The 25783-nt window shown below is 41.4% G+C and overlaps 1 protein-coding gene across 1 annotated transcript in view; it reads left to right on the top strand.

Moving 5' to 3' along the window:
• Positions 1–18928, top strand: part of SLC9A2 (solute carrier family 9 member A2) — an 87206-nt gene extending 68278 nt beyond the window's left edge. Inside the window, 7 exon segments of the mRNA NM_001100189.1 lie at positions 1612–1701; positions 2259–2329; positions 8150–8311; positions 12446–12542; positions 15011–15142; positions 16971–17061; positions 18391–18928. Of these exon segments, the coding sequence (NP_001093659.1) occupies positions 1612–1701; positions 2259–2329; positions 8150–8311; positions 12446–12542; positions 15011–15142; positions 16971–17061; positions 18391–18761 (1014 nt within the window). The 3' untranslated portion in view covers positions 18762–18928.

Raw genomic sequence — 25783 nt, 5'->3', positions numbered from 1 at the left:
TAGCAGATGGGATGGATTCATGTATATTCCCTTTATGTCTAGTTGTGTTACTATACTTTCTTGTTTTTTAAATGAAAAAGTGTTGTACTTTTTTTTTGTTTTATTTATTTTTTTTCTTTTTATGGCTACACCTGCAGCATATGGAAGTTCCAGGGCCAGGGTTTGAATTGGAGCTGCAACTGAGACCTTTGCCACAGCCACAGCAACACTGGATCCAAGCTGAATCTGTGACCTACACCACAGCTTGCAGCAACTCCAGATCCGAAACCCATTGAACAAGGCCAGGGATGGAACCTGCATCCTCACAGAGACAACTTCAGGTCCTTAACACACGGAGCCACAATGGGAACTCCTGTTGTTGTTGGGTTTTTTTTAGGACAAAACCTAGGTCGTCCATGAGCAATAACAACCTTGCCACTCCCTTTTCCAAATTCAGCTTCTCCCTCTGTCTCTTCCTATTTCACTGACCAGGGCAAGCAGAAGGTGTGGACACAACAGGTTGGGAATATCCTTGTGCTGTTCCCAGTTCTGTGGAAATGCTTTTAATGTTTCATTATGAAATCAAATGTTCACTATAATTTTCTGCAGATCTTTTTTACCATCAGGATTTCTCTTCCCTTTCTAGTTTACTAAATAGCTTATGTTTCTCTCCATTTCCCAAGTGCCCCCATGAACATTCCCAAACCCACACAGGGACTTTTCTCACAGCTGGTCCTGTTCTCCTCTTAGGTCTCTGCTAAGATAGGCTTCCAACACTTTCTAAGACTGCGATCCAGGGTTCCCTCTGACCGAGCCTTCCACGACCCTGTGTGTCACTCTCAATCCTTCTCAGCCTACTTTGTGACTGTTTCTGTGTGTAACCTTCTCCCCATAAGACTACAAAGTCCTCCAGCTGAGGTCCTTAATTGTCCATCTGTGTGTCCTAAATGCCCCTGCCCCGACAGGTACGCCATCAAAGCTCCATTCAAGTTGTTGTAATAGATGAGCCGATGAATCATCAAAATGCTTTCCATAAATAACACAAGGAGGTGATTCCACTGAACTGGGTAACACTTGATTATTTTTTTTTTTTTGTCTTTTCGCTATTTCTTGGGCCGCTCCCGCGGCATATGGAGGTTCCCAGGCTAGGGGTCGAATCGGAGCTGTAGCCACCGGCCTATGCCAGAGCCACAGCAACGCGGGATCCGAGCCACGTCTGCAACCTACACCACAGCTCACGGCAACGCCGGATCGTTAACCCACTGAGCAAGGGCAGGGATCGAACCCGCAACCTCATGGTTCCTAGTCGGATTCGTTAACCACTGCGCCACGACGGGAACTCCACACTTGATTATTTCTTAGAATTACTTTCGTTGGCTGTTTCCTGTAGAATTCCATTTTCAATTTCTGGCATTTTGTCTACTGTTTCAATTCTAGTAGGAGCTTTGGGGACAAGGCCCTCTGAAAAGATGCTAGCTGTTGAAGAGGAAGGAAAAGTAACGAAATGTTACTGAGGCTGTGTTAAGTCTTGGGAGCAGGGTATCCTTTCCTGGTTATCACAGTTTAGGAGAAGAAAAGGTATCCTTGAATTTTACAAGAAGATTCCCCCCCTCCTCCTTTTTTTTTGTGCAGGGAATAACTATCCGACCACTGGTGGAGTTCCTTGATGTTAAGAGGTCCAATAAGAAACAGCAAGCCGTCAGTGAGGAAATCCACTGTCGGGTAGGTTGAAAGTAGTGTAACAATTTAAATGATAGAAGGGAAAATTATTGGATTAAGCCAGACAGCTTGACAGTGGGGGATGAGGAGGAGGGTTTAGAAAGGCTCGAGCTGGGGGTAGAATGAACACAGCCCGACAGAGCCTACACTCCTACAGGAATACAGGGACAAATGATGCCCTCATCACTTCCTTCAACCCAAAATGTTTCTAATGGACAATCATGACTATATTTCACATCCTCCAAAATCATGAACAGATGGTTGTGAGAGGAAGAATAAGCTAAGGAATCACCTGAGATTGATAGAAGAAACATCCGTGTCCTTGAAGATGAATTATTGTTTTATTTTTGTTTTCAGTTAAAAAAAATTCAAACAAAAAGCAAACTCTATCAGGGCCTTGGATGCGTAAGCTTGACCTCAAGAGAAATTGCTATAATTAGAATTTCTACAAATACAATTTAAAAATACATAGAAACCGTAATGATAATTTCTGTAAATGGAAGTGGCAGTGACTGATTTCTGGTAAAAAGTAATCAATCGGCCTGCTTTTTCTGTTTTAGTTTTTTGATCATGTGAAGACGGGGATTGAAGATGTTTGTGGACACTGGGGTCACAACTTTTGGAGAGACAAGTAAGAAGATCTTAGGGCACTATTTCCTGAGGTGGCTTTGGAGCACGTGGAAGCAGGACAGACTGTCTTGTGTTATTTTGGGGAGTTGCCCATCTTTCCTGTTGTGTCATAGTATGTCCCTTAAGAAGAAGTGCAGCTTGAATAGAGACCTGGAACAATATGATAATTAAGATTCAGTGCCTCTTTTCAAGACCGTATACTTGAAATGAAGAGGTAGACGAGCCAGGCAGAATCAGGTGCATGCTTTAATATATTCTGAAAAGCTGACTTAGGGGCCAAAGAGGCCAGGATTAAGTCAATACCTGGGTTAGGGCATCGGGCAGGGGCCAGCCGCAGGGGTGGATGGGTGGTGGGAGCTGACCACCTGTGTCTATCTACTCCCAGCTCCAAGTTCAGTGCCGTCCATACTGCAGACCTGACCTAGCCATGGTGGGAGGGTACCATGGAACCAACAAATGCTACAGATCAGGGCCTTATTTTTTTTCTTTTTTTTTTCCCATAAAGGAATTTGTTGACATTCACGGGCACATCCCTGGCAGAGAAAAGCTTTTTTTTTTTTTTTTTTTTTGTCTTTTTAGGGCCGTGGTGTATGGAAGTTCCCAGGGTACAGGTCCAATTGGAGCTTACAGCGGCCAGTCTACACCACAGCCCCAGAAACATGGGATCCGAGCCACATCTGTAACCTTCACCACAGCTCATGGCAACGCTGGATCCTTAACCCACTGAGCAATGCAAGGGATTGAACCTGTGTCCTCATGGATGCCAGTCGGATTCATTACCGTTGAGCCATGACGGGAACTCCTGGGAAAGGCTTTTGAAGGAGGCATTTCAGCTGGTCCCTGAAGAGAGATGGACAGGTTTCAAACTATATTTGGTGGATCTGTACTGCCTTCTCGTCTTTTCTTTCCTAACTTGCTAACAGATCCCCCACCCCCACCCTGCCTGGTGCTAATTGATGTGATGTTGACCAACCTACTAATTTCTGTGATTTAACATAAGTGCATTTTTGAGTGCTTGCTGTTTGCTCACATGTTCTGACATGACACTGGACAACGAGAAGCACATAAGCCATAGCTTCAGGTATCTGAGATTTTGCAATATTATGAAGGCAATAAAACAGTCACACAGCAAACAGGGGTGTGTGTGTGTGTGTGTGTGTGTGTGTGTGACATCATTAAGTCATAGCATGAGTTCCAGAGACTATCAGTGCTAGCATGACCTTTATAAGCCTGGCTGCACTGTTTACTAACATAAAAAGTCTCCTTGGACCTGGCCTGTCTTTATAACTAAAGGAAAAAGTATTTTATTTACATGGACAGACTACCTAATTAACCAGATGGAGACACGAAGTACTAAAATAAGGCAAACTAAAATCTCAATTGTAAAAATGTGGAAAAAAAAAAAAAGGCCATTTGTCTTGAGCAGTATTCACTGTTTTGGTGGCAGGAGTAGACCAGAGATCCCCAGCTGCCTGTCTTGTGACTTTCTACGCAACCCTGCCTTATGTCCCTGAGACCTTCCTTGTCTCCGCTGAGCCAGTGATACTGGTTTTTCTGCCTCTTGTTCTTCAGTGTTTTCATAGCCATGCCCTTCTCCATCTCCCATCTCCCTTTCAGCCTAGCCACTCTTCTCTCTCTCCTGCATCCCATCCATCCTTTCCTGAAGTGATGTGTGAGAAGGGGGGAACCCACAGCAGTGTGTTCTTTTCCTCAGTGAAGATTTCACTAAAGATTTGCATCCCTTCTGCCTCCCCAGCAGGGGACAACGTGGGTGTGGCGTAGGGATCAGGCCAACAGGCCCTGGGGCAGCGTTAGGTGATGGATGAGTGTGATCTGCGATCCTATGGCTTTGGTCTGGACCTCAGGTGAGGGAATGAATGGCAGAGAAAGTCTGGCTCTCTCTGTCTTCCAGGCAGAGTCACATTACCTCTGTATGTGGGTCTGCTCCAGGCTAATTGGACTATAAATACTAAAGATGCAGACCCACGGTCGATTCGTGTCTGAAAGGTCTTCTTACATGCCTACCATTTTTCTCTGCAGTCATTCATTCATAAACCCTTACATATTTCCATGCATGAAATTTTCTAGGTAAATATTAAGTCATTTTCTGGGTTGTCAAGCACACTGTGTTTCGCAGGTAGAGCAGGGAAGTTGGTGCGGAGGAATTTGGTGCTGCTACGGGCTGCTTTTAAAATTAGTTCTTGGAGTTCTCACTGTCACACATCAGGTTAAGGATCCTGTGTTTTCTCTGAGGCAGCATGGGTTCGATCCCCGTCCCGGCACAGTGGGTTAAGGATCCGGTGTTGCCGCAGCTATAGCTCAGATTCAATTCCTGGCCCGGGAACTTCCATATGCTGCAGGCTCAGCCATAATAAAATTAAATCTCAGTTCTCATTTCTGTACGTAATTGTTGGTGTTCCTAAAAATGGCATAAAAACCAAGTGATTGTTTTCAGTATGTGGAGTATCTTTTCCTTTCCTCTGAAATCCTTACACTGTGGACTTCTAGTGGTTCTGCTAGAGAATTCTTGAGTCACTGGATCCTTTGAGAATGAAATGAAAGGGTCATGCAGTAGGGAAGTTTCTCACACTTGACAAAAGGCGTCTAATGATAGTGAAAGAAGCTGCCTACTTGTAGCTTGGAAGAGAAGGGCATGGAAATAAAGCAAAGGAAGTCCATACCTGATTCCTCTGCTACCTAGATCAGATGTTATTGTCTTTCATGTTGATTCTTCCTTTTGTAGCTCTCTAGTGAAAAGCTAAGACGACAATAACAACAATGGCAATAATAATAACAATAAAAAGTTTAAGAAAAAAATGTTGTGTTGCTGCCAGGTGTCCTGGTTCAATGAGCTTCACATGAAATGCAAAATAAACTTGGGAAAAAAGCTAGCCCAGTGTTTTGTGTAGTGGCCAGTCAATAGCAAAGCCCTTTCAGGATGACTCTCTGTAATTATTCAGAGCCCTCCAGTATTTGGAACAAAGGACAAGCTCCAAGAACATGGGTCAACCTAGTTTCCTTTCATGGAACAGGTGTGCCTATAATCCTGGGCTTACAGTGGTCACTGTAATACAATCTTTTTTTTTCCTCCACAAATATGTACTGCACGCTGATTCACTTGTATATTGACAGGATAATGTTACATAACAAACCAACCCAATACTCAGCTACTCTAAAGAAGAGTCGCTTGTTATTAAAGTCCTTGAGTCAAGAGGCTGAGAGTCAGCTGATCTGGGCCAGGCTTGGCTGATCTGGCCTGATCTTGCTTCTGTTTGAGAGGGTCGGCCGGTGGTCAGCTGATCCTTGAGGGCCTTCTCTGGTGTAGCCAGGGTGACATAACTCTGCTTCAGGTGACATTCACCTTTCTCCTGGGACTAAGGAGTCACTCCATCCTTCTCATGGTGATGGGGAGCTTCAGTGGGCAAGCCCATTTTTAACTCTCTGCTCCCATGATTGTGGCTGCTAGGAGCCCATTGACCAAAGCGAGTAATATTAATGAGTCCAGTGGCAGGAAGCAGGACAGAGAAGGTCCCCTAGGCCATGGTGGAAGGACATTGCCAAGTAGCATGGCAGGGGGTAGGGATGGAGGATACAGGGAGGAACTGGGACCCAATAATCTAGTCTCCCTACATGGTTATAGTGTGCTAGGCACCATTCCAGGTACTGGTGATATAGGAAAACAACCCAAAACAAAACAAAACTTGATCTGCCCATATGGATCATTCTAGTTCAAGGAGATAGAAAATAAGATAAATAAGTCCATTATATAGCCTATTAGAAAATGATGACTGCTATGGAGGGAAATATATCTGAGAAATAGAACAGGAAGTTCTGGGGGATGCAACTCTCTTTTTTCCCCTTTTTAAAGTTTTATTGAAGTATAGTTGGTTTACAATGTTGTGATAATTTCTGCTGTACAACAGAGTGATTCACTTATACATATACATCCATTCTCTTTCAAATTCTTTTCCCACATAGATGATCACAGAATATCAGGTAGGCTTCCCTGTGCTACACAGCAGGTGTTGCAGTTCTAATGGGATGGATTAGAAAAGGCTCTTTTGAGAAACTGGCTATTGAGGAAAGACCTTAAGGAGGTCTGTGAATGAGCCCTGCAGGTGTGGGGGGAAGAGTGCTCCTAATAGGAGGAATAGTGAGTCTAGAGGCCCAGAAGTGGGACTGCGGCTGGTGCGTTTTGGGGACAGGAAGGACACCAGGGAGGCTGGTTTTGAGTTAGAGCAGCACAGCACTAAGAGGTGCCTGTCCAAACAGTGCAGGGCCTTCAGGTCACTGTACTTTTTCTCAAGCGAGAAGCAGAGGAATTGTGTGGTTTGACTTGCATTTTAACAGGCTCGATCTGGCGCGTATGGATGATGGGCTCCAGGAACACAGTGGTGGAAGCAGGGAGACCGGTTAGGTGCCTGATGAGAGATGGTGATGCTTGGCCCAGGGCAATGGCAGGAGCAGGGGTGAGAAATGGTTCTATCTGGTGTGTATTCTGATGGTGAAACCAACAGAAATTGCTGATAGAGTGGCTATGGAGATTTGCTAGAGATGTTATAACAAAGTACCACACATCAGTGGCTTAAATAGAAATGTCCTCATCGTTCTGGGGGCTCGAAGTCCAAGAACGAAGTGTCTGTAGATTTGGTTTCTTCCAGGGCTGTGAAGGAAGGCTCTGCTGTAGGCTTCCCTCCTTGGTCTGTAAAGGTCCTTCTGTTTTCCTGCCTCTTCACATCGTCTTCCTTTGTCCATGTCTGTGTCCACATTTCCTCTTATAAGACACACTGGTCATATTGGATTCCGGCCCCTGGACCATCCCCTCTGTAAAGACCCTAACTCCAAATAAGTCACCTTCTGAGGCACTAACATGGAATGCCATAACATGGAATGTGAAAGACTGTGAAGAATCAACAATGACCTCAGGCTTTTTGCCCTGATGGAGTTGTCACTAACTGGAGTGGAGAGGACTTGGGAGAAGCGTTGTTGAGCAGGTCAAGTTTGGGACACCGACTAGAAGTCCAAGTTGAGATGCCGAGCAGGAGGCTGGTGCTCATTGCTGGGGGTTGAGAGGGAGATTGAAGCTGGAGACACAGATTTGGGAGTCTTGGGCATAGAGATGCTATTAATGATGAGACCAGACAAGATTTCCAGGAGTGTGAGTGGAGGTGGAGAAGGGGACCAAAGACTGAACCCAGTCCCATTTAAGGGGTCAGAAAAAAGGAAAAGAGCCAACAAAAGAGGCTGAGAAGGTCGTGGGAGGGAACCCAGAGGAGTGTGTGTCCTGCAAGACAGTGTTTTAAGCAGGATAGGGCAGGAATTTATAAATGGCCATTGCATTTATATCCTGGGGCCCTCTGATGACCTCAATACAAATAGCTTCAGTGGACAGTTGGAGGCAAAAGCCTGATCTCTGGAGGTTCAAAAGAGAACTAGAGGAGAGGAATTGGAGATAGGCAGTATTAACAACATTTTTGAATAATTTTGCTAAAGGGGGAATCAGAGACATAGGAAATGTAGAAATATCTGCATTTTTATACATAATTAATGAATATTAGGTATATGTTTGTTGTGGCTATATAAAAAATATACTAATAGGTGCTGCATATATATGTACCTATACATTAATGTACATATACATTTTATATATGTATTCAGGTATGCACATATGCAAATAAATAGGATGATCAGACTAGCTAAACACTGCGACAAATTTCCTTCCCTCCTGGAGCAGTGCGAAATTAATTTGTTGTTGTTAAAAGCAGGTTTTTTTCTTAGTGTCTTATTAATTAATTGAAGTTTTGGTTTTCTTTAATTCTAGGTTTAAGAAGTTTGATGACAAATACCTGCGGAAGCTTTTGATTCGGGAGAACCAACCCAAGTCTAGCATTGTGTCCTTATATAAAAAGCTCGAAATAAAACATGCCATTGAGATGGCAGAGACTGGGATGATAAGCACTGTCCCGTCTTTTGCTTCTCTAAAGTAAGTACTGTTTTGCAAATAAAAGTTAGTATTACCATGTCTTTAGAGATGTTTGCAACCCATAATAGTAATGGATTTGACTTGAGGCCTCAAAGCAGAATGAGATCCTGGCTAAAATGGTGAAAGCCTAGAAGTGTGCATATTATATTGTGTCATATCATGTTATGTCACATCACACCATGTTGTGTTATTTTAGAATCAACTAGTCAGAGAATACTTCATAATGTTTAGGACAATTATGCTTTTGTTACATTTTCTTTGGGCAATTCAGTGTGTTCTGAAAGTAAATCCTCTTTGGCACGTATGTAGAAATAGAATATTTTAAGGTGTGTTATATTTGCCATTATAAATCTGCATGCAATTTTGTATCTATTTCCTCATGGATTATTTGCAGAATCATAATTTAAGGCTTGGAAAGAACATTTGTGATCATCTGGTGCTGTGGTTCTCGACCCAGGCTATACGTAAGAAATACTGTTGGTGGAGTTCTCTTGTGGCTCAGTGGGTTAAGGACCTGGCATTGTCACTGCTGTGGCTCAGGTCACTGCTGTGGCACAGTTTTGATCCCTGGCCTGGGAACTTCTGCACACTGTGGATGTGGACAAAACAAAAATATACCATGAGAGCATTTAAATAACACAGGTGCCTGGGTCCCACTCAGACCAATAAAATCAGGTTCTCTGGTGTTGAGGCCCAGAGTATAAGTTTATTTATAAGTTTATTAAATCTATAGAAGTGCCTAATATGCATCCAGGATTGAGTTGTATTGACTGAGTCTGTCACCCTAATTTTAAAAATGAGAAAATAAAGGCCCAGAATGTAAAGCGACTCACATCAAATCTATAGCAGAGCAGTAAATACTGTTAGCAAATTAGCAAATGAGTTTATCATGTAAGCATCATTCCTTCTCTATCACAAAAATGACAAATTACAGGTTACACCGATTTCTTCTTTCACTGATGAGCTCAAGGCTCATTTAAACTAAATATCACCTAAATTAAAATGCTACCTATGGGAGGGTTGAAATGAGAGAGGAAGCTCCAAATCACAGCCAGCCATATCAACTACGATTTTTACTAGGACTACAGCCCCCTATGAAAAAGGATGGTAGTTTACACAATCTAGAATAAAAAGAAGTAGTGGCTAGGATGACTCAAAGCATTATATTTCATTGGACATAGAGATGATTAAGCAGAATGACTGATTTATAGTACTAGTCATGCTGATAACTCACTGTGTGACCTTAAGCCAGCCCGTCTATTTCCCTGAAATTGAGTTTATTAAATTAAAAAAGGAGGTAGCCCGATTCTCAAGATTTACTCAAGCTTTACAATTTATCATCTTTCTTATGCACTGTTCCTTTTGTGGTTGTAGCAAGGGATAATTCAAATGTCTAGCTTCTCAAAAGGGAGCCATTGCCTTTGTGATCATAGAAGAAGGAAATCTCAATTTTACCTCTGTTCACAGTTCATTTTGAAGCCAGTAGAAAGCAGAGTAAAAGCAAAGGCTTTTTAAAGTTATAGAAGTAGGTAACAAAATGAATGGATAGTAGGTTGCAGATGAATGGTATTTAGTTAGATAAATGAATGCCATATTGACCATTCCGCTTCTCCTGAGATATTTTCTTTAGAGGAAAGTAAAGGGAGGCAGTAAGGAATTGTTTTTCTGGCAGTAGTGAACTGAGTGCATGCCAGACCACACTATCTTCTGAGAAAACTAGAAAAAAAGGACAAAATGTATTTTAAACATCTGCTTGAAAACTGGAGAATAACCATACAGTAAGTAATGCCTTGACCAAGAGTCAAAAAAAGATGGAAGTTCAAGAAGACAGAACTGGCATTTGTTGCCATTTTCTGCCTGGAATATAGAGAATGTGTCTGTATCAGAGAGTCTAAAAAGGTAAAACAGAGGTTTTGACAGACTAATTGGTCTTACAGAATAAAATTGGAATTCAAGACCTACCAAGAAGGAGGAGCATTTGCACATACCCAGTTATAGGTTGTTACTTCAAAACCTTAACCCTCAAAGGAAAGAAGTCAAGCCTAGAATTATCTCAATTCATGATTGTTTGAACTGTCAGAGATTTAGATTACCTACATCCCGGCTGCTCAAGAGGAGTAAACTTAAATCTTCTCGAGAGGAAAATAAGATTTTAAAGAGCATTAACCTACCTCCATAATTTTTTTCATAAATAATGCCTCATAATCAATCAAAAAGAACCAAGCATATGAGTAGACAAGGAAATGTGACTGAAAATATTGAGGAAAATATAGAGTAAGACAAGAAAACAAAGACTAATAATATGTACAAAAGGGATTGATAATTGTGTTATGACAGGGTCTTAAATTAGAAATAATAATATGTTTAAGGAAAGAAAATGGCATTGACACTTTTGACATCATCATGGAGATTATACAAACAAAAAATATCTAAGTGGAGTATTTGAGCTAAAAATAAAGTAAGTTTAGGATCTCATTTGGTAGGTATAGAAGCAGATTAGACACAGCTGAAGAGAGAATTATTAATTGGATGACAGTACAGGAAGAAATAACCAGAATGAGGCACAGAGTGAAAAAAAAAAAGGATGAAATAGACAGAAACATGTGGGATAATTCCATTTATATATATATAGTGAAAAGCTCAAGAAGGGGATGAGGGAGAAATTGGTGGAAGCAATATTTTAAGAGATAAGGATTGAGAATTTCCCCAAACAGATAAAGGACATGAACTCTGACAACCTCAAGCAAATTAGATAAGAAGAGAACCGAATGTAGGTACATGTTAGTAAAACCACTAAAAATCAAAAATACAAAGAAAAAATCTTAAATATACTCATAGGAAAAAGGAGACCTATTCAAAAGAGAAAAATAAAGATAACTGATGATTCAACGAAACCAGTGGACACCATTGGTATCTTCAAAATTCTGAGGAAGTAAAACAAAACAAAACAAAACTGTAACTGATAACCCAGAGTTCCGTTAAGTTCTGTTCTTGCTAAGATATCCTTCAAAACAAAGTAGACTTAAAAACTTAGGAACTTCTTGCCCTTGGGAACACTAGATAGCACTTCAGAACTATATTTGGGGACCATTTAGAACAGCAAGGAAGGTCACCTGTAAAAAGCACAAAAATGTGAAAAATATGTCACTAAATAGGCCACGAAAAGGACTGAGACAAGGAGGCAAAGCATGGACACATTTGGCCTCATTTGGCAACATGCATGCCTAACAACTTAGATTTTTCTTCACTCCACATGTGTCTGTGAATGACTGGGACAGGGCCATGAGTCTTGATGATGTGTCTTTAAGCAAATAGTAGCAAGTGGATGAATGTTCAAATATGGGATCCTTAAACAATGAGGATCAACTGCATACACATACATGCTGTAAATGGTGTCATTGCAGATATTTCTAATGAGGTGTTTAAAAGAATGGGCCATAGGAGCAAAATACAGCTAATTAAGTTTCTGTTGGAAAAATATTCCAATCATATATTACTTTATTTATGGAGTATTAGAAATAATACAGTGATAGCATTACAAGCTACTCTGGTCTTTTTTCATTAAAAACATAATTGCATGACCAGACTCTGATAACTTGTGCATGATTAAACTTGTGTGAATGATTTTGACACTGAAATTAATGTTTTAGATTTTTTCATTATTTTAAAATAGTAGGAGTTTCCTTAGTGGCTCAGTGGTAATGAACCAGACCTGTATCCATGAGAATGTGGGTTTGATCCCTGGCCTCACTCAGTGAGCTAAGGAGCTATTAGCTGTGGTGTTGCCGCAAGCTGTGGTGTACTTGCAGATGTGGCTCGGATCCTGTGTTGCTGTGGCTGTGGTGTAGACTGGCAGCTGTAGCTCCGATTCTACCCCTAGCCTGGGAACTTCCACATGCCACACTTGAAGCCCTAAAATTATAAAAGAAGAATGGAATGGAATGGAATGGAATGGAGTGGAGTGGAGTGGAATGGAGTGGAGTGGAGTGGAGTAGAGTAGAGTAGAATAGAATAATTCCTAAGTGTTATTCTTTAAGATTCTTCTTAGATAATGAGATTGTATCTCTAAGAAAGCAAATTGATGATTCCAACACTTTTGGAACAGTAAAATATTCTTTTTCCAAACTTTCACAGTGACTGTCGTGAGGAAAAAATAAGGAAGCTCACACCTGGTGAAATGGATGAAATTCGAGAAATTTTATCAAGGAATCTCTATCAAATCCGTCAGCGAGTAAGAATGATTTATTTCACAGATTATGTACTGGCCTTTGGCTGAAAATATGCCTTCTGACTTGATGTTGCCCAGTTATGGTGGCTGTTGCCTCACCATCATGCCACCCTCTTCAGATGCTACACCAGGCATCTTCCTTTCCTCAGACCCACTCCATTTCCTGCTGTTGGGTACCATTCACCTCCTGGACACTTTGGTCAAGTCTGAAGGCTAGAGTCCTGGGGAGCTGGAAATTCTGCTACTCTGGGCTTGAAGATATAAAAAAAAGAAAAATTGTTAACTAATGGTGAAGACAGTAGTCAATTACTCTTTTAAACTTTTCAAAATAAGATAGCTTTATTGCTTAGAACATGTTTAAAAATGTACTTAACCTTCTTCGTTATTCAGAAAGTGCAGTAGTTTCCTCCTTCCCTGTATCTTCTGAGTCCCTTTTTTCAAGCATTTGCCTTGTTAACACGTCATTCTCAGAGTTTGCTAATAATACAGCTGACACTTAGCAAATACAATTTGCCAGGCCCCATTTCAGCACATTATGTGTATTAACTCTTTTAATCCTCCGACAAGTGGTGTGATAAGTTGTCTCCATTTTACAAAGAAACTGAGGCACGGGCCACTCTGCTTGTCAGGGGTCCTGGTCACTCATGTCCAGTCCTTCCTGTAGTTTCTAAGCTGGACTCCCCACAGCCCGTCCCCACTCCATCCAGCATTCCAGCTGTTGCACCATTTTCCTAAAGCCCCTTTTAACACAGCAGCATCCTATTTAAAATGAAGTTCCCACTGTGGTGCAGTGGTTCAAAAAACCCACTGCAGTGGCTCAGGTCACTACAGAGGCATGGGTTTGATCCCTGGCCTGTCACTGTGGGTTGAAGGATCTGGCATTGCCACAGCTGCAGCTCAGATTCAGTGCCTGGCCTGGGAATGTCCATATGCTGCCAGTGTAGCCATAAAAATAAATAAATACATACATATATTTTTAAAATGAAGCAAAACAACAGTTGTGGCTTCCAGGGTAAAGTATTCTTTCACTGTTTGGTATATTTTGTTCTTTCTTTCTTTAATTTTCATTTTTTCAAAATTTTAAATGATTTTTTTCCCCCATTATAGTTGGTTTACAGTGTTCTGTCAGTTTTCTACTATACAGTAAGGTGACTCAGTCACACATACATGCATTCTTTTTTCTCACATTGTCATGTTCTGTCATAGGTGACTAGATATAGGTCCCAGTGCTAGACAGCAGAATCTCATTGCTTATCCATTCCAAAGGCAACAATAGTTTGCATCTATTAACCCCAGATTCCCAGTCCATCCCACTCCCCACTCCCCTGCTTTTTTGGCTGCACTCATTGCATATAGAAGCTCTTGGCCAGAGATTGAATCTAAGCCTCAGCTGTACCATATGCCACAACTGTGGCAATGCCGGCTCCTTGACCCACTGCACCACAGTGGGAACTCCTGGGATCTATTTCTGAGTTCCCCCTTTTCCAGCATCGCTTCCACCTCTCCCTCACCCACCACCCCAGAAACCCATGGAAGGAGGGGCCGGTCTGAATTCATCCCTTGGCTCATGTTGCTCTTTTCTGTGTCTCCACTTGGAATATCCACCCTTTCCTGTCCGTCAGTCCATATTCTCCAATTTTTACAGTTTCTCCAACACCCTCTATGACATCCCCAGCTTATCTCAGAGCTCGTACATACTACGTACATGGAGCACTTCATGATTTCATATTATTTTGTTAGCTTTAAATGCCCAACTAGAACCACACATTCCTCGAGGCAGGAATTGAGTCTCGTTCTGTGCTACTTTGGTTCATCTCTACTAGGTCTGCTAGGGTTCTGAGGATAAGGATGTTCCCAAGAAGTATGCATTCATTCTATCAGAACAGGAACTCAATTGCTAGTTACAATTTATTTTAGGAAACGGATTTCTACATAGCCTACTAAAAACGTAAGCCCTGAACAGCCCTATTTTATACATGGTATGGCTTCAGATGCCAGGACCTGATCATTGCTGGTGGAGGCAGCAGCTTTCTCATTCAAAGAACTGTTCTTAAGTTAAGCAAAGGGACATGGCACCACCAAGTGGCCCAGAGTGGTTGGTTTTTATCCCAGGAATTACTCTCCGTGGGGAATGCATAAAGTGACCTGTGTTTTTCCCTAGCTACTGCTGATGGGTAAATACATACAAGGTGCTTCAAAGTAGTTGAAGGTGCTTTGCTCAATTCACTCATTTTTCTCAACTATCAAGATCACACGTTCCAATGAAACATATTCACTAACTTTTATGAGAACATGAATTCTTACAAAATTTGAAATAATATTAGCTTTTATACTTTTTTCCCCTTTTGGCTCTGCACTATCATTGCTCAGTGCCTACCAGAGGTGCAAAGCCAAAGAAATGGAGTGAAGTTTCAGGTTTCCCAGGCAGTGATCAGTGTTTTGGTAAAACACCACTTGTGCTTTCATTTCAGACTCTGTCCTACAACAGACACAATCTGACCACGGACACAAATGAGAGGCAAGCCAAGGAGATCCTGATCCGCCGAAGGCACAGTCTGCGGGAAAGCATTCGCAAGGACAGCAGCTTGAACCGGGAGCACAGGGTAAGAGGCTGCTTGCCTCTGGGAAGTGGGAGGCTTCCAAGAGCAGAGCCTGCAGCCAGTCTGGAGGGTCTGCTGACAGAATGGCCTTGGGGGGTGAGGGATGATTCACAGGAATCCTGGGATAGAGTTCATCCTCAAGTCTTTCCAGATGTTTCTCCAACACCCATCATGTTCCAGACACCGTCTAGGCCCTTGGAATAAATATGCTGATGAACAAAACTGCAAAGATCCCTTCCCTTGTAGAATCCATGTTCTCGTGGGGGAGAAGGCTGTCAGGAGTGGACAGAATAAGAAAATTGTGTGTTATGTTAGAAGTAATAAGTGCCATGGAAAAAATAAACCATAAAGGGCTGAGGAAGGAGGTTGGGAGGGCAGGGAGGGGTCAGACAGGCTACAGTTTTAAGCTGAATGGAGGGGCCAGGCTTCTTTCCGAGAGTATTATTAGACCTTTCCAGGGAGACGTGCAGCCTGAAGGTGCACCTGCCTGCGTTCTTGGGAACTTTTCTGTTTGTGTGGAGGGAGGAGCGGGGGACGTGGTTCAGATGCAGCATGCTCAGCATTCCACTAGGTCCAGGCTTTGCTGTATTGATGAAGAAGCCACTTTATTTATTTTTTAATCTTTTTTTATTTTATGATGTTTATTTTTTCCATACAGTTGGTTTATTAGTGTTCCATCAATTTCTACTGTATAGCAAAGTGACCCAGTCATATATATATATACACACACACACACACAAACACACACATTCTTTTTCTTACATTATCCTCCATCATGTTCCATCACAAGTGACTGGATATAGTTCCCTGTGCTATACAGCAGGATCTCATTGCTTAGCCACTCCAAATGCAACAGTTTGCACCTGTTGACCACAAACTCCCCATCCATCCCACTCTCTCCCCCTCACTTTAAAATGGTATTCTGGGAGTTTCCATCATGGCTCAGCGGTGATGAACCTGACTAGTATCCATGAGGACTTGTGTTTGATCCCTGACCTCACTCAGTGGGTTAAGGATCCAGTGTTGCCTTGAGCTTCGGTGTAGTTTGCAGATGTGGCTCAGATCTGGCGTTGCTGTGGCTGTGGTGTAGGCTGACAGTAGTGGTAGCTCCAATTTGACCCCTAGACTGGGAACTTCCATATGCTGCAAATACAGCCCTAAAAAGACAAGAAATAAAATGGTATTCTGACAGATTGATGGAACATAACAGAATCTGCATCTTATTTTCAGTAACCTTCTATATTGAATGGTCAGCGAACAAAACTGTTATGTGTGACAGCATCAATTAAAAGTTAAAGAAGCTAGAGACTGTGGTGTTGGAAATGCCAGCAAGAATAGCTATATAATACTACAGTAAAACTGAGCTAGAGTAATACTACTTATTCCATCATTTTCAAGATTTATTAAATACAACATGGTTACTTTTTTTCATATTACTAAATCTTTCTTTAGTAATGCTCTTATAAGTGAATGTTTCCTATAGCTTTTCTTTAAGAAAACCCAGCAGTTTTCGCATCTTGTTTCTAAGGGTCCCACTTCATTTTTGTTTTTATTAGTACTGATTTCCGTTATATTTTATAAGAGGTTTTTACCTAGTGTAAATCAAATAATTATTACTTGGAACATATATGTCTAGTGTAGTCTCCAGTATGTCTATAGTACATAGACATATATATGATATACATAGATATATATAATTTATAACCCAGTCATTTTGGAAACACGAGCTAAAATTTTAATTTTTAGCACTGTTTGCCGTAGAATTTTAAAGTTATAATATACAGTAAGTGACATGTGTGCCATCTAAATAAGGTTTTCTATTTTTTTACAGGCTTCTACTACAACCTCCCGATATTTATCCTTACCGAAAAATACAAAGCTTCCAGAAAAGCTACAAAAGAAAAAGAATATTTCTAGCGCAGGTAATGAATACAGTTGGAGCAAAAAGACCTTAAACTTGTTTACTAATGTTTATAAAAGAGAAAATGTTTATTTTCCTTCTTTACTAATGACAGTGAGCTCAATTGTTTGCAAATCCATCATAGTAATATGGTGATTTTTTTTATCAGCATCACACCCTTTTGGAATGGAGTTCTGTGCACATTATCTGTAATTATTTTCCATGATTCCATTTGATACCACAAAAGCAAATATTGTCACCATGTGGTTAGTAAACAGGTACATAGAAAGTTATAAATCTTTGAAGGTTTTAATTTAATTCTCTAATTCTTACAATGTTGCTAATTCAAATTTTCATAATAATTTTAATATATTTTTGTAAAGGGAACCATATAATTGACTTCCGGCTACCATTATTAAAGCTTTGACAGCAGAGCTAACCTCTTTATTTGATGATAATCTTTATGTAGATTCCAGTCCATTTTCTGTGAACCTCAGAAGAAATATATTAGGGTATCATGTTATTAAAAGGTGAGATGTAACAATAATACCCTTCTCTCTTGTTGCTTAGTTATTTAATTAACCAAGAGGAGGAAAGTCTAATGATGGTTGGTGGTACTGGAGGGTGAAGTGAGAAATGAGAAAGGGGACTCAGTAGGTTAAGGATCCGGCATTGCCGTGAGCTGTGGTGTAGGTCACAGATACGGCTCAGATCTGATGTTATTGTGGCTGAGGTGGAGGCCAGCAGCTATAGCTCCAATTGGACCCCTAGCTTGGGTACCTCCATAAGCCACCGGTGCGACCCTAAAAAGCAAAAACAAAACGAAAAAATTTTAATTTTAAAAAACCGTAAGAAATACATTTTTTAAAAAAGAGACAAAAATCTTCATAACAGCAGCTGATTTTTGGTCTGCTGGTAAACTGAGTGGAGCCCTCCTGGGACTGTTGGGATGGGGCAGGTGAGAGCCCAGCTGCTGCCAGGTGGTCTCAGTTTGGCATCCAGCTCCACCACTTATCTCTTGAACCCCCTATTACTTTGTCTCTATAAGTGGGCAATTGTGAGGATTAGGTAGCTCAATGCATTTAAAAGCACCTAGGACAGTGCCTGCCACTTGGTGAGCTCTTCAGTAGTAGTATAAATACACACTCAAGGACACGGATGCTCCCAGAGCTCCTGCCAATGCCCAGGACTCAGCTGGAGTCAAGGTGAGCTCTCTGGTCTCCCCGCCCCGCCCGGACATCCTCAGGGACCGCCCCACAGGTGCGAGACCCGCGAGTGTGTTGTCCAGTTGCTTGTCATACCCTCTCATTAAAATGCCTGCCTGTGTTATCCTTCTTTTGCTTCCTGGTAGGTGGCAACAGCAGCGACTCAGACCCAGACATGGGGACCACCGTCCTCAATCTGCAGCCCCGAGCGCGGCGCTTCTTGCCGGAACAGTTCTCCAAGAAAGCCCCCCAAGCCTATAAGATGGAATGGAAGAACGAGGTGGACGTTGAGTCTGGGCCAGGTCAGCCCCTCACCTCCCTGGCGGCCCACAGCAAGGAGGGGGGCCTCAAGTCCCCAGGCATGCTCTGCCAGCCCCTCCTCTCCAAAGGCCAGTCTGGCTGCGTGCGCGGGGACAGTGTGAATGAAGGCGTCCGGCCCAAGCCGCCCCCCAGGCTGGTCCGTAGGGCATCAGAACCTGGAAACCAGAAAGGTCGACCCGGGAGTGAGAAGCCTTAATGGAAACGGCCAAAGCGGACCTGGAGGATCGGCCCCTCCCCGCTGGGGCTTGTTCCTCCGCCATCATCACACCACCACCCAATCCACTTAGAACCGTCCATTCATCTATAGCCTGCCTTTGGATAGTATTCACGCCCCTGGTCTGTGCCGCGGCTGCTCATCCCAAGAAAAAGAAAAATCAAAGGAAAAAAAAACCCATAAAGTGTCTTTTATGACTTGTTGCTATCAGTCCTATTCTTTGTGCAAGGCTGAAGAAAAAAAAACAAAATCACATGTGCCTTTGTTGAACTTGAAGGACAGAACTTGAAATTTTTAACACACCCTTGTTGGTGAAAGTTTTAATATATACATATATGCCTCAGATTTTATTTATGAAAAAATGTGTATACCTGAATTAGTTTTTCAGTGAATGGCACTAAAAATACTCAGAACACCTTTCCCCGGTGTCAAGGGCAGCTCCTGAAGGGGGGGGCGCCATCTGTGGGGATGGGGGCCTTTTCCCATCCTGAGTTGCTGGCCAGTTGTTTAAGGAAAAGCAGGGCAGGTTTAGAGAACCTAAGGCCTGCAACAGCCAGAGCATCTGGGCAGAGAAGGTGGACTAGTCCCCAGAGTGTGGCTCCTGTGAAAGTTTGAGAGTCAGTTGGTTTCCACTTTGTTCCGCATTCTGCTATGTGTATGTGGGTGATACATTGAGTCCGTCTCCCCTTCCTGTTTAAATGGTACAAAGAGAGGTTGTGTGGGTGAAACTACCTTACGCTGTATGACAGACCCAGTGCCAGCTTGTGATGACACCCCTACCGCCACCACACCCCCGTGTGGGCCTCAGCCATGGTCCATAGACAGGGCAGAACCTGCTTACACCTGGCTGGTGAAACTGGGCAGAGGAGGTTTCCTGTCATGCCCATCTGCGACCACCTGCTTTAGAACTTCTCTGCAGAACATTCTAGAACTTTGACTCCAGGACAGCGGCTCTTAGCAGATAAGGATGACGGTTGATATAAACCATGTTCTGATTTTTAACAAACTGGGGAGTGTTCAGGTTTTGAAGTTTATGCAGGAAGCACTTTGGAGAATGTGGGAGGGTTTTTTTTTTTTCTTTTTTTTTTTTTTTTGCACTCATCCGTAGTTGTTACCTCTCCCCTCACAATACATTAATAGCTCCAGCTCTTCATATAAAAATTGATTCTATGAGTCTGAGTACTTTCGAAAGTACAGCAGAAAGTCAAGAAGGGGAATGCAATCATTAAAGATAAATGTTGGAATCTCTCCAACTATAGATTTTATTGGCTTGTCATTTTCCTTGAAAAAACCCTTTAAAACTTGACTTGAACAAGACTCAATTTCTGGGCTTAGAAGTGAGATAAAGCCACTCGTGTAATTCCTTGGATTCATATTGGAGAATCAGCAGAGAATACGAGTGGCCACAGCATAACTGCCGGACAAACATGAATAAATTAAACAAAAAGATCCAGTACTTAGAAATCCTCTGCCATAGAGCTTAATCTTTTCTTCTGCCCTCATCAATGTGAAATAAATCTATCCTTCTTTCTCGTGTTCTGAAATCTTTTCATACCGCTAGACTGTTGGGCCTGAGAGGGGAGGGGAAACTCACGAGGTACAAGTTCATAAAGAGCACAGTTTCTTTCCCAAACTCTTCCAAGTGGATCAGTGGAAAGCAGTGTAGACACAATTAAAATCTACAAGCTTAGGACTCTGTGCCAAAATTCTTAATTTTAAATGGAAATATTTATATAAAAATATATGTATTTCATCTACTGGAAATAAATTAAAACTGACTTTTAATTTAGAATTTTTATTATAAGACTATGATTCATCAAGAGAGGTGATGTTTATTTTTGAGAATTTGAAAAGTTGCAGTTTATGAAATCTGAAAAGAAAAATTTTAATTGTTTCCTTATTTTTTTCATATTAATAAATATTATAAGGAGCCTAATTTTCTGGAACCGAAGGTGAAAATATGAAAATGTTTATTATGATACGTCTTGTTAAGCATGTAGACCAAATTCAGATTTCACTAATGAAAAGTCAGATAAAAATTTGGAAGACATGTAAATTTCTAAAATGGAGCACTTATGTCATTGTATCTTTATTATCAGTTTAAAATTTTTCCTTATTTGTGGAATGATAAAATCGATGAAAAATAAATTTGACTTTATTTAGCTTTTTCTCTGTGCTTTCTTCTTTTTAATGAAATTATTAACTTCTAGACACTACAGGAGAGGGTATGGCATTCAAACCTTTTAAATATCATAATGATCTAAATTTCTGTAGTACAGAAACACCCCTGTTCTTGGAAATGATTCCCTGTTTCAAACAAAACTTGATCCAACCAGACTTCCAATGTGACCATGGAATTTTGAAAGGTCTTTGGTGTTTGTTGAAACAAATTTGATTTGGACTATTTACAAATGAAGGTCAGGGCTTATTGTTATTATTATTTATTTATTTTTTTGGCTGTACCTGCAGGAGGCTGAAGTTTTGGGGCCAGGGATTGAACCTGCACCACAGCAGTGACCTGAGCCACAGCAGTGACAATGCTGGATAGTTAACCTGCTGGGTCACCAGGGAACTCCCAGGGCTTATTTCTTTATCTGTGATGCTAAGGTCAACTGCTGTGAGCAGTTGTATCAGTTAGCAAACAACTAGACATGGGCCTCAAAGTCTGACACTTTTTAGTAACGTGTATTTGCTGTATATGCTCTCAAAGATCCGGGGTGAAATTCTCTTCAGCTTTTGCTAAGCTTTGTGTGTGTGTGTGGGAGGGGGATGTACTGTTTTACTTGGGGCAGGGGCATGTTTGTTTATATGAAGATGAGAAGCAGAGTTATGTATTACATGTCCCAGCATGTTTTGCATGTGTTGCTTTGCCCAAATCATGTTTATGTTAAAACTGGCATGTTATAAACAAGTATGAGGAGTTCCCATGTGGCGCAGCAGAAACGAATCCGACTAGGAACCATGAGGTTGCAGGTTCGATCCCTGGCCTTGCTCAGTGGGTTAAGGATCTTGCGTTGCCCTGAGCTGTGGTGTAGGTCGCAGACGCGGCTCGGATCTGGCATTGCTGTGGCTATGACCAGCATCTGTAGCTCTGGTAAGACCCCTAGCCTGGGACTCTCCATATGCTGCTCCATGGGTGCAGCCCTAAAAAGACAAAAACAAACAAACAAACAGGTATGAGAACTGTAATGTTTTATTAGTTCCAAGTTCATACTCAACTTTACTCTTTCACGGGTGATTAAAGGGTTGCTTTGTGCAGTGGTAGTAGCTGTGACATTATCTGCTGAGGCCTGAACACTGAATACTGATTTTCTTCATCAACTTGAAAAGGATGGCTCATGACTCAGAACTGTCTGATGATCTGGGGTTTTCTGGTTCATTTTTGTTTGTTTTCTTTTTCTTTTCTTTTCTTTCTTTTTTTTTTTTTTTTATTTCCACTTTTAGAGCAAAACATGTAGCTTGCTGGTACTTTGTATCCCATATTTTAACCAGGCCCTTTATTCAACCCCCTGTAAGGCAAGCGAGAGCCCAGGGTAGTAATGGCTGCCTGGCAGTGACCATCACTCTCATCCATGAAAGGCAACACCTCCCTATGGAATTCTTCCCAAGACCATTTGCTCCCCAAGTCAGCAGACCTGTGGCCAGACACCCATATGGTTAATGAGTTGTTGGGCATCTTCTGTGTCTGCTGGCACATCATTTTCTGATACCTTTTATATTTCTAATTTTCTACAATTTTTTTCGAGTAAAATCCCCTTTCCTAACTCAAAGAATAGTCAATAAATTGCAGGTCAATTCTGTACCTGTCCAGTCAGGAAATGAATTTGTCTGTGTGCAGAGTTAACACATCTACTGGTAAAGGATGATCACATTTCAACCAGCAGGACTTAGCAGTTCTTTTGGGTGACTTAGGACCTTTCAGTCTGTCATGGAGTTTCCATGGGGACCCTTCTATTGTGGAGTGCAGAAAATCCCTCCACAAAATGCTCCATGGACATAAGGCTGGACCTCCTGGTGGTGATTTCTCTGATTTTCATTTATCTAACAAAGTACCTTCAATTATATATTCAAACGTTTTGCTCCTTTTTTTTTTTTTTTTCCAGTTCATTGGGTCCTGTTGAGTCTTAAGTATAAGAACTAACTAAATTATAATTTAAATGAGTTTCTTTCTGCCTTTCCAGTTATAGTAACTCTGTTTGCCAAACAGAAGTTTTAGACATGTACATGGACAAAGGAGCATTTTCCTAGTTTCTGCGAAATGTTGTACAGAAGTTTAAATATTAAATTACATGGAGATGTTTAACTAACCACTACAGAGAAAAATAATACATCACATGAAACCAGGAAATGCCAATTTTTATATTTATACATCAAAACTATTCTGATTTGTACCAAATGGTGTCATGGTTGCTGGAATTTGTGAAAGATGATTTTAAGAGTAATGAATTAGTTTCAGATACCTATAATATGTCAACTAGGCTAACATTGTTCCTGCATTAGAGAACCCTGTTAGAAGAATAAAGATTATAATTGTCCATTAATTTTCTATGTGTAAACAGACTGTCACCAAGGGCTCAAAGATAAAATCTGCTTTGAAATATTCACTGCTGCTTCACAAGCCAACCTGAGAATAAGCTTTAGGTTAATACCGACCATTGTCTTATGCAGTGATTTTTTTTTTTTTTCTTTTTAGGGCTGCACCTGTGGCATATGCAAGTTCCCCGGCTAGGGGTTGAATCAGAGTTGCAGCTGGGGCCTATACCACAGCTGGCAGCAACATGGGATCCTCAGCCCACTGAGCAAGGCTGAGTGCTCACCTGCATCCTCACAGACACTATGTCGGATTCTTAACCCGCTGACTCACAATGGGATCTCCCCACTCAGTGATTTTTAAAGGTTATGCAGGGTTATGTCAACCCACCAAATTTTGGGTTTTCATTATCCAATGGGCACCCAATCAAAACCACTGATTATATTTGCTACCTTAATTACTACCTCTTACCGTCAGTGAGAGGTTATTATCTCTTACCTTTAGTTAGGAAGTCATTATGAAGAGCAGTCACAACTTGGCATATTTCAGTGTGTCATTCATTCCGAAGAGATGGCTCAGTGAAGGGGATTTGAAGGTGATAGGAGAAAATGCTCAGCTTGTCAGTGACATCACCACCGCCTGGCACTGTCGGAAGCTGGACTTCAGGACACCCAGGCCTGTGCTTCAGCCTGAGCACAGAGCCTGCCCCCAGCTACGTGCACACGGACCCTCAGAGGCCAGGCCCCACGGTCAGCAGCTGGACTTTATTACATTAGGTACACTTTGGATATTTTATGTGATGTCACTAAGCAAACTCAGTCTCATTTGCAAACTCAGGAGGGGTTTAGGATGTGAAGCAATCACAGGAAGAAGTAGTTCTCATTCTGGATGATAACCTGAGGCCCAGCCATCGAGATGGGTCAGAGATTCTTTGAGAAGCCTGAAAGCCAAGCCTGCCCCAACCCACACAGTGAATTGTAGCTATTAATAGCTGTACTGTTTTCCTCCAGTGTGCTTTGGAAAAAGAATTTTTATTTATCAGAATGTTGTATCGTTTAAGTCAAGAGTGATCAAAATACAATTCTTTGTTCTAACTAGATCCTTCCAGTTCACTTTTATGCTGTAGGTTAGTAATAATTAGCACTAATTAACACTCTTTAATGTTTATAATTATCTTTACCCCTTGAGGAACAATGCAAACTGAGAGTATCCATTTTCAAAATAAGAATTAGCACCATTTCTTATGATGTATCGAAACCAGAAAACAATAGAAATTTTGGTTTTGTTATTGTTTTCACAGAGCATTACCTGTAAAATGCTGAGTTTAGATGATGTTTGAGAAAAACATCTAAAGTTTGTGCACCTGATTAATCAGGAATGAATTCTACTCTGATGACATGTTATCTTGAAATGATCTGCTCACCAGAAGTATAAAATAAATTTCAGATTATGTATGTATTTGGTATTATATGGTTTAAAAGCTGAAGGCTTAGTGTTTTTACTATTAAAGGTGTGTTTTAGCATATGAAAGGCTGAAATTTTCAAGCACTGATTCAGGAATGGATTAAGAACATATATATATGCATATATATATATATGCAACTAGACATTCTCATACTAAGTGAAGTAAGTCAGAAAATGAAGGACAAACACTATATGCTATCACTTATATGTGGAATCTAAAATATGGCACAAATGAACTTATTTATAAAACAGAAAGGACTCATAGACCTAGAGAACAGACTTGTGGTTGTCAAGGGGGAGGGGGAAGGAGCAGGATGGATTGGGGATTTGAGGTTGGTAAACACAAACTATTACATTTAGAATTGATGAGCAATGAGGTCCTATTGTACAGCATAGGGAGCTAAATTTCCTGGGATAGGCAATAATGAAAGACAATATAAGAAAAAAAATATATATATATGACTGGCTTATTATGCTGTACTGCAGAAATTAGCACAACACTGTAAATCAACTATACTTTTATAAAAAAAAAGTAAAAAGCAAATAATTTGAAAGGCAAGTGTCAGCAGAAAGGAGTGGTGCTTTTTTTTTTTTTTGCTATTTCTTTGGGCCGCTCCCGCGGCATATGGAGGTTCCCAGGCTAGGGGTCTAATCGGATCTGTAGCCACTGGCCTACGCCAGAGCCACAGCAATGCAGGATCCGAGCCGCGTCTGCAACCTACACCACAGCTCACGGCAACGCCGGATCGTTAACCCACTGAGCAAGGGCAGGGACCGAACCCGCAACCTCATGGTTCCTAGTCGGATTCGTTAACCACTGCGCCACGACGGGAACTCCTGGTGCTTTAATAATAAAAAAAAGACAGCAATCTGAGGAGAAGGTGGACTTGCGCCCTTAGACCAACTCTGAAGCTTCTGCTGAGCCATGACAGTTTTTAAACAAAAAGAAGGGGGAAGAATCTCAATGAATCATTGAGACAAGAGGTTGGGTCCTGCATCCCTCTCTGTG

Source organism: Sus scrofa, chromosome 3 (genome assembly GCF_000003025.6).
Source record: "Sus scrofa isolate TJ Tabasco breed Duroc chromosome 3, Sscrofa11.1, whole genome shotgun sequence".
Classification (NCBI taxonomy): domain Eukaryota; kingdom Metazoa; phylum Chordata; class Mammalia; order Artiodactyla; family Suidae; genus Sus; species Sus scrofa.
The sequence above is the reverse complement of the archived record's forward strand: the minus strand, read 5'-3'. Positions and strand labels throughout refer to the sequence as shown.